Source organism: Nicotiana tabacum, chromosome 23, assembly GCF_000715075.1.
Source record: "Nicotiana tabacum cultivar K326 chromosome 23, ASM71507v2, whole genome shotgun sequence".
Classification (NCBI taxonomy): domain Eukaryota; kingdom Viridiplantae; phylum Streptophyta; class Magnoliopsida; order Solanales; family Solanaceae; genus Nicotiana; species Nicotiana tabacum.
In genome coordinates, this window is record NC_134102.1 from 117,590,600 (window position 1) to 117,600,682 (window position 10,083).

Consider the following 10,083-nt stretch of genomic DNA (forward strand, 5'->3'; position numbering starts at 1 on the left):
CACCTGTGGGAGGCTTTAGTACGATGCCAAGCCCGGAACCCTTCACATTTGAAGCACCATCTGTGTAGAGGGTCCAAACCCATGTCGATGTAACCGATTTTAATGAGTTCCTTTTCAACTTCGGGTACAAGGTTTGGTGTGAAGTCGGCCACGAAGTCGGCTAGAATTTGGGACTTGATGGCCGTCCGAGGCTGATATTCAATATCGTACCCACCGAGGTCGACGGCCCATTTGGGCAGTCGGCCCGATAGCTCGGGCTTGTGAAAAATGTTTCAAAGTGGGTAAGTGGTTAAAACGCATATGGGGTGACATTGAAAGTATGGTCTTAACTTTCTAGACGCACTTATCAATGCAAGCGCCAGTTTCTCTAAGTGTGGGTATCTAATCTCTGCCTCTCCTAAGGTCCGACTTACATAATAAACAGGAAACTGCGTACCTTGCTCTTCTCGAACAAGGACACCACTCACAGCGATTTCCGATACTGCCAAGTATAGGTAGAGCTTCTCATCTGCCTTCGGAGTGTGAAGTAATGGTGGGCTCGATAGGTACCGCTTCAGTTGTTTCAGTGCATGTTGGAATTCCGGGGTCCAGGCGAAATCGTTCTTCTTTCTGAGTAGAGAGAAGAATCTGTAGCTTCGATCTGACGACCTTGAAATGAATCGGCCTAAGGCAGCTATCCGTCCAGTTAGCCTTTGCACTGCTTTCACACTATCCATGATGGTGATGTCTTCGATGGCTTTGATTTTATCGGGGTTGATCTCGATCCCCCTATCCGACACCACGAAGTCGAGGAACTTGCCCGATCCGACCCCGAAAGCACATTTTTCGGGGTTGAACTTCATGTTGTATTTCCTTAGAATTTTGAACTTTTCCTGAAAATGAGCCAAATGGTCCTCTGCACGCAGGGACTTAACAAGAATGTCATCGATGTAAACTTCCATTGATTTACCTATTTGTTCTTCGAACATTTTATTCACTAGGCGTCGTTACGTAGCCCCTGCGTTCTTTAGACCGAAGGGCATCACATTATAACAATATGTTTCATATTTGGTGACAAATGAAGTCTTTTCCTGGTCCTTCGGGTTCATCTAGATTTGATTATACCCGGAATAGGCATCGAGAAAAATGAGGATCTCATGACCGGTCATGGCATCAATCATGCGATCGATGTTAGGCAGTGGAAAAGAATCTTTAGGGCACGCTTTGTTCAAATCCTTATAGTCCACACACATTCTGAGTTTGTTCCCTTTTATAGGCACTATAACTATATTGGCTAACCATTCGGAATATTTTACCTCCCGAATGGACCCTATCTTGAGAAGTTTGGTTACCTCATCTTTTATGAATGCGTGTTTTACCTCGGACTGGGGTCTTCTTTTTTGTTTCACCAGTCTAAACTTAGGGTCCAAGCTTAGCCGATGCGTCGTTATGTCCGGTGGGATCCCTGTTATATCTAAATGGGACCAGGCAAAACAATCAATGTTATCGATAAGAAATTGGATGAGTTTCTTCCTGAGTTCGGGGCTAAACCCCGTTCCCAGGTATACCTTCCGTTCGGGCCAGTGCTCGATTAGTGTGACTTGCTCTAGTTCCTCAATTGTTGATTTGGTGGCGTCGGAGTCATCGGGAATCACGAAGGATCGAGGGATCCTATGATCATCATCTTTTTCGATATTCTGGTTATCTGGTTGGGTCGAAGCCGATGTCTGTGATTGCTATTTGGTACCCCGTTCTCCTTTAGAGCCTAATCCCTTTATTGGCAAAGGCGAGGATATTGGTTTCACTTCCTCGATGGTGAACATTTCTTTCGCGGCTAGTTGCTCTTCGTACACTGCTTTGACTCCTCTTGATGTTGGGAATTTGAGGACCTGGTGCAGGATCGAAGGTACAACTCTCATGTTGTGGATCCATGACCTTCCGAAAAGGGTGTTGTATCTCATATCGCCTTTGATCACGTGAAACTTTGTTTCCTTAATGGTTCCTGCCACATTTATTGGTAGAATTATCTCGTCCTTGGTGTTTTCACTTGCCATATTGAATCCTTTTAGAACCAGGGTTGCGGGTACGATCTGGTCCTGCAGGCTGAGCTGTTCTACGACCTTTGATCTGATGATGTTGGCCGAGCTACCTGGATCAATTAACACACGCTTAACTTTAGTTTTATTCATGAGTACGAATATTACCAATGCATCGTTATAAGGTTGTACGACCCCTTCTGCATCTTCATCATTGAAGGACAATGTTCCTATGGGTGTGTAATTTTGAGTTCGAGATCGCTTTTCTCTCACAATCGATATTTTAGTGCGTTTAAGCACTGGCCCCTGAGGGGTATCGGGGCCGCCGATGATCATGTGGATGACGTGCTGTAGTACTTCTTGCTCGTTTTGCTTGCCAAAATCCCTGTTTTTAAAATGGTTCCTCGCTCTATCGCTCAAAAATTCTTGAAGGTGGCCTTTGTTAAATAACCGGGCTACTTCCTCTCTTAGTTGCATGCAATCCTCCGTTCTGTGGCCATGGGTGCCATGATATTCACACATTTGATTGGGATTCCTTTGGGAAAGGATCGGTCTGCATGGGTCGAGGCCATTTAGTGTCTTTAATGCGTCTGATAGCCGATACAATGACGGATGCATCAACGCTGAAGTTATATTCCGATAACCGAGGTGCTTCTATAGGATCGGCATATTTATCAAAGCCCCTCTTTCTCATAAGTCCCCGAGAATTTTACCCTCGTTCACTCCTTCGATTGTTCCGAGCGGTATTGTGTGTTGAACCATTGCTCATCCGATCTGCGATGTACGGTTGATATCGGTCTCTATTCGACCTTTGTTCCCTGTCGATCTCCCTTTGGTTTTTAATAGATGTCCTGTTCTGATGCATGGATCCAGACGGAGCTCCCAACTAGTCATCTTCGACCCTAATTTTTGACTGATATCGGTTGTGTATATCCGCCCAAGTTATTGCTGGATACTCGATCAAATTTTGCTTCAGCCGACGTGCTATCGAACTTTTCTCATTCAACCCTTGGGTGAAAGCTTAGACGGCCCAATCGTCTGTGATCGGTGGCAATTCCATGCGTTCCATTTGAAATCGGGATACGAATTCCCTCAGCATTTCATTACCCCTTTGCTTTACTTTGAAGAGGTCTGATTTCCTTGTTGCAACCTTTATGGCACCAGCATGCGCCTTTATGAACGAATTTGCTAACATGGCAAAAGAATCGATGGAATTTGGCGGCAGATTGTGATACCAAATCATCGCTCCCTTCGAGAGGGTTTCCCCGAACTTTATCAACAACACGGATTCGATCTCATCATCCTCCAAATTGTTACCCTTGATGGCACATGTGTAAGAGGTGACGTGTTCGATGGGATCGATTGTACCGTTATATTTGGGAATTTCGAGCATACAGAATTGTTTGGGGATTGGTTTTGGAGCCGCACTCGAGGGAAAAGGCTTTTGTATGAATTTTTTCGAATCCAGCCCTTTTATCATTGGTGGAGCTCCAGGGATCTGATCGACCCTGGAATTATATGTTTCCACTCTCTTGTCGTTGGCTTCGACTCGTTTTGTGAGCTCCTCGATTAGTATAGTAATTTCGGGAGTGGTCCCCGATTCTTGCTCGTTTGACTTTACTATGGCGGGCTCCGTTCTAGGGGTGATTTCTCGAAGCGGATTGGGCTCTGGTCTGCTTTGTATCTGAGTTTGGCTCTGCAACTGAGCTATCGCTACTTGTTAGGCTTGTAATATCTCGAAGATCATACGTAAGCTGATTCCGACTTCCTCCACGTTATGGGCGTCTCGAGCTATGGATCGGGTACCGCCTTGAATGCTTTTTTCCGGTTCAGAACGTTAGTTCGCCTCAAGAGACACTTGCGAATTGACATCTAGCGGTACTTCGGCTCGAATTCTAGGTACTTCGATTCGAGCTTCAGTGCTATTGTTAAATGGCCTTCCGGCCCCGGGTACCATGTTGTTGGTTTCATCTTGAAGGTCGGCTTCGTGGTCGATAGGTAAAGCCATTGTTGATTCGAAGTTGTAAATTAGTGTGTATTGCAGATTTATATCAAACAATCACTGTTATCCTTAGCCCTATGGTGGACGCCAAACTATTTACCCGAAAAATCGGATAAAGTTAAATTTGAGTATGGTTCTAAAGATATGTGATATAATTTGATTCAAAACCGTATAGAGATATAGTAATATCTATGTTCTTGACTATGAGAATGAGAATAGTGAGCAAGAAGAGCGAATAAGATAAAGTAAAACGAGCACAAGAGGATACCTTTCAATATGAGAAGTGATCTTTTGTTACAGTGTGTGAGAGTGTCTTATGCTTACAAGGATTCCCCCTCTTATTGTAGAGGGATCTTACTTTATTTATCAAAAGGAAAACATATAGTGGAGAAACCATGATAAATTGTCTCTTCCTTGATTCCCGCCAAGATTCTCTCTCTTAGTGCGATTGTAACGGCTCTTGTTTGCGAGCTCGATACTGGCTCGAACTCGTTATTGGGTCGAGCCCTCGGCTTTGGCATGAGTTCGACCTTTGGGGTGGGTGTAGCGCGTTTCCGACCACCCTCACGTTGCCTTGCGGGTCGATTTGGTCATGGGCTCGATAATAGTATCGAGCCGACTCCTCGATCAGTCTTTGGAACTCGAGGCTCGTTTGTACTGTCTTCGGAACTCATCCCAAAATTCCACTCCGGTCGCTTACAATTCGAACTCGATCGACGTAGGAAGACCGAAATCTATTTCGACCGTATATAATTTATTTCACGTTTAAATGAATTTCGTTTTTTTCTTACTTTTTTGAATCATTCCTAATTGAGGTCGGCAACGTTATATGTTATATTACCGAGGACATAAAGGTTTATAAAATAGAGTTATATCATGTATGTGTCGCCACGTTAAGTAGAATACAGACCTTGAAAAAGTTTGCCGACTCGTTTTAAACCTTTTGCACCTTTTTCTGAATATCTAAATAGAGCCCACCAAATTTGTCTCCTTCATGAATCATGCACCTGAAACCTCAGGATCTTGCTTTATAAATACACAACGACAACTTCATCAATTCCTACATCTTCTATTATCAAAAACAGCAATTCCAACATCTTCTATTGTAAAATAAAAAAAAAACACAATAAATGGCTTTAACACCTCATTCTTCAACTTCTTTTATCAATATAACAGAAACCAAAGGTATTAAAACACCTGATGATTTCTTAGGCATGGTTTCGTTTGCACTAACGAAGCCATCTTGTCGTCTCATGATAACAAAGAGTTCCATGCAAGAAGCTCAACTCTCTCATGAGAGAGTTATCGGTAATGAGGAAAGGGAAAAACTTCATGTCCTAACAACTACTCACAGTAATATTAATAGTAGTACAAAGGTACCTGTTTTTGTGATGTTGCCACTTGACACCATAACCATGGGAGGGAACTTGAACAAACCACGAGCGATGCACGTGAGTTTAATGGCGTTGAAAAGTGCTGGAGTTGAAGGAGTAATGGTAGATGCTTGGTGGGGTTTGGTTGAAAAAGATGGACCTTTGAAATATAACTGGGAAGGTTATGCTGAACTTGTTAAGATGTGCAAAGAACATGGCTTGAAACTTCAAGTTGTCATGTCTTTTCATCAGTGCGGTGGAAATGTTGGAGACTCTTGCAGGTACTGTTAAAATGCAGTTTATGTTTCCATTAGGCTTTATCACAATCTATATTCTGCTTTATTTCCATTAGGCTCTAATAAGCTACTAGTATTATAGAGATAGTAAATCTTAAACCTCAATAATCTAGCAATCTGTACCAATACACCATTATTGCACAGATTCAGGAAACTTATAATTAGGTTCTGAATGAACTAGGAAGTTTACCTTTTCTGTTCTCATATTCACAAATCACAACACCAATAAGGCAATTCCTATCATCTTAATCAGTAATGTTTCCCAAAGCTTTTAAAGGAAAGAGACAATTATTATTTTTCTCAAAATATCCAATACTCCTATAGAATCCCAGCTTTCTTAAAGTTCTCAGTCCTTGCATGAAATGGTTAACAAAATTATAATCTTTGACAAAAGACATTCTACTGCATGCAATCCAAAGTAATACTTCATAGCTTACAAGGGAATATTTCAAGTGAAACTGGAATTATTCAGAATCGCAGTTCTGGAAGAAATCAAACTGTCACTAAAAATTGTAACGGATTTTGCAGTATTCCTCTACCTCCATGGGTACTTGAAGATATCGGGAAGAATCCAGATCTTGTCTACACAGATAGATCAGGAAGGAGAAATCCCGAGTATATTTCCTTAGGTTGTGATATGTTACCAGTACTCAAAGGAAGAACACCCATTCAGGTATACACTGACTATATGAGGAGCTTCAGAGAAAGATTCAGCCATTACTTGGGAGATGTCATAGTGGTAAGACTTCTGTTATACAATCACATAACCAATATTATCACTTCAATAACTTCCTATTAGTCTATTAAAACTCTAGGGCAACAGTAACTGAAAACAACAAGCACAAGCTTTAGCAAAATAAACACACACAGCATCCACAAAAAACTCTTTCGTTCTTTAAGGGAGGAATAGGAGCTAAGTTGAAAAGTGAAGCTGCTAATTGTTAAAAAAAATGTTTTAAACATTAAACCACTGCAGGTCTTCATTAGGATAGGATTAAATAATTTATCCTAATCCGGGAGAAATATACGTTGAAGGCTAATTTGAAGTAACCTAAGCAAAAACAAATCAGGCTATTTATCCAAAAGAGAGAACGGCGGCTAAGAAAATAAGTGAATAAGCAAAATCGAATAAGTTACTCTATGTAATCTCATGTGGTCGACTAATTTGTTGGTTAGCCATCTAAAAGGTGGACCAGTAAAGTATATAGAATCATCCAAATGATACAGAGTACCTCTTAATATACCATATTATATATATATATATATATGTTTTGATAACTGTGGTGTCGGGACCAGCTTACACGCACCTCAACTAATTCCACGAGATACCTACTACTTCCACCAGCAAGGCTTGGACAGATGGAAATAAATCACCTACTGTAGTATTTTTATCTCCGCTGGGATTTGAACTTGAGACTTCATGGTTCTCAACCGACTTCATTGACAACTAGGCCACACCCTTGGGTGCTATACTCCTATTGTATTTTCCAAGCTAAAATGGTAGGAAAATTTCAAATTGACATTCTATTTTCTTCTACAGGAGATTCAAGTGGGATTGGGTCCGTGTGGGGAGCTAAGATATCCATCCTACCCAGAAAGCAATGGTACTTGGAGATTTCCTGGAATTGGAGAATTCCAGAACTATGACAAGGTAATGTTTTGCATCTAATGTCAGAGATATTAATAAAATTGTTTTTCCTTACATAAGTAAATCTCAGAAAAAAATAGAAAGACCTTCAGAAGCTGGAAAAAATAAACTAACTTTTTTTTTGTAAACACGTACAGTACATGAGAGCTTCATTGGCAGCATCTGCCAATGCGGCGGGAAAGGATGACTGGGGCCAGGGAGGGCCTCATGACTCAGGACAGTACAACCAATTTCCTGAAGATACTGGATTTTTCCAAAGAGATGGAACATGGAATAGTGAATATGGAAAGTTCTTCCTAGAGTGGTATTCAGGAAAGCTACTGGAGCATGGCGACAGGATCCTAGGAGCAGCAGAAAGTATATACCAAGGAACTGGGGCTAAACTATCTGGAAAGGTAGCTGGAATTCATTGGCATTACAATACCAGATCACATGCTGCAGCAGAGTTAACAGCAGGATACTACAATACGAGAGACACAAATGGCTATCTACCTATATCACGTATGTTCGGGAAACATCGTGTTGTATTTAACTTTACATGTATGGAAATGAGGGATGGTGAACAGCCCCAGAGTGCAAATTGCTCACCAGAAGGCTTAGTTCGACAAGTAAAAAAAGCAACTAGAACTTCTGAAGTAGAACTTGCTGGAGAGAATGCTCTAGAGAGGTACGATGAAGGAGCATATTCTCAGGTTTTGGCAACAAGCAGGTCAGATTCTGGAAATGCATTGAGCGCATTTACATTCCTGAGAATGAACAAACGGTTGTTTGAGCCAGAAAATTGGCAGAATTTAGGGCAATTCGTGAAAAGCATGTCAGGAGGAGGCCGAAATGCTAGACGTCCAGAGTGTGACTCAAGCAGGACAGACCTCTATGTAGGATTTATCAAAAAGACTCATTCTATGAAAGTTAAAGAGATAGCACTAGTGTAAAGATATGCATATGTATAGAGGTAATATGGTCATCCCATTGTAGAATAGCAGAGAACAGTGGCAAAAAGTATTAAATTTCCATTACTCATAGCACCTAAAAGAGTCCACAAGAATTTGAGCCTGTGTCTGAAACTAAACTATAGACGACAAGAAAAAGAAGCTGTGTGTCAGTCTTTCCTATTTTGGTCCAGAGATTGCAAAGCTCCGGGTCATTGGGATGATGAGACAGTATCATACGAGGATTTGAATGAGCATGTTCTTTTCTTTGTACTAAAACAACTTCTTTTTTTCTGCCTTCCACGTTTATTATTATTGAAATAAAGCACCTCATACAATTGCTTCTTACAGACTTATATCCCGTTATTATTTCTGCTGTCTTCCTTCGAGGTATTAATTATCAATGAGCAACTTACTTGAGTGTCTGATAAACATATCGCTAGTCCAAAGAACATTTCAAGTAGAGAAGATCACCACTACCCCCAATCCTTTGTAGATAACCATTTAATGCAACATCCCATGCTGAAAGATTACAAGCATATCAGCAACATGGTGATAAGTCAGGCTTTAGAGCCTCCGCAGAATTACTTTTGACCTTTTAGCAATATCTGTTTAGCAATGTTTAAGAATATTTGACAAGATTAGTGAACAAAGTTCACCCATTAAAGATATTTGTCACACTCACACATATGTTATCTTCTCAGCTATAATAAAAATGTAAAGATCTTGAGTGTTTTTTTAACAAAGGAAAATGAAAAGAAACAGACAGGTACTGTGGGAAAAAAATCATAAGTGACAACAATATCAACTTGCTTTATACATGGTCTGCAGCCTATGTACTTCAAAGATATATTCCATGGTTTCTAAGGAAATTACCAAGAAATTAACTTAAAGTAGAATAATAATACAGCCTATCATGACTTTTCCTCCCACGGAGGAAATTTATGGACTGCGTACTTCCATTCGCCAAACTTCTTAACTGAAGCTAGATTTAAAAGCCCAGCCCCTAGCCCCCCTCAAACCCTCAGAACCATAAAAACACCATTACCTTCCCCAAAATTTACAGAACTAGAATGTGACTTAGTACTACTTTTAACATGGAACTTTCCAGATAAAGAGCTGCTAATGCAGAATTTTCCATAGTTGCATGGAGTGGGAAAAATAAACCAGTAGTCAACAATTGATATCTGATATCCAGCACAATTTCACTACTTCCTTCTCAATGAAGAACATCATTATACAGACTTCTATCTCGATAGTACAGGCAATTTAGTTATCATGAACAAGGAAGTAAATTTTCCAGCAGAAGAACGAGAAAAACATTTAAATCTAAGTTGTTGTCACGATCTCAAAGAGCTTTCTACCAAGGTCCAGGTACCTTCACTTGTCTCAGCTTCAAGAAGAGATGAGGCACTCATTTTCTTCCATCATCCAAACTTGTGTTATCTTACCTTTCTTTAGCACCTGCAAATTGAAGACTAAGATTAGAAAGGGATTGCTTTTATGAAGATAGCAAGATTAGTTCCGGTGATGAAATGTGAATTTTTTTAATCAGTTGAACCCTTCACAAAATGTGTGGCAATAGACAACCTGCATATCATTTTTCCTATTAAAATTTTTCATGTCTACAGGTGGTATTAAGCAACGTGATCTAAACGGAACTAAACTTTAAGCCTAGTTGAATAAGTATTACATGAAGGTCAATGACAACAGCTTCAGGCAAGAAAGCCTTGCTGTGAGACCTAAAATTTGCTAATTTACCTAATGTGAATATACAGAACTAACTTTCCAGCTCTATTTTAGCGTTTCCTCAGCCACTT

At 40.5% G+C, this 10,083-nt stretch overlaps 1 protein-coding gene across 1 annotated transcript; it reads left to right on the forward strand.

Annotated features, from left to right (window-relative positions):
• The first annotated feature begins 5,078 nt into the window (after positions 1 to 5,078).
• On the forward strand, positions 5,079 to 8,609 carry LOC107814151 (beta-amylase 3, chloroplastic-like). Its single transcript, XM_016639498.2, has 4 exons — positions 5,079 to 5,671; positions 6,215 to 6,425; positions 7,227 to 7,337; positions 7,472 to 8,609. The coding sequence occupies exons 1-4, from the start codon at positions 5,148 to 5,150 to the stop codon at positions 8,264 to 8,266; spliced, it is 1,641 nt and encodes a 546-aa protein (XP_016494984.2). The 5' UTR covers positions 5,079 to 5,147; the 3' UTR covers positions 8,267 to 8,609.
• Positions 8,610 to 10,083: the final 1,474 nt, after the last annotated feature.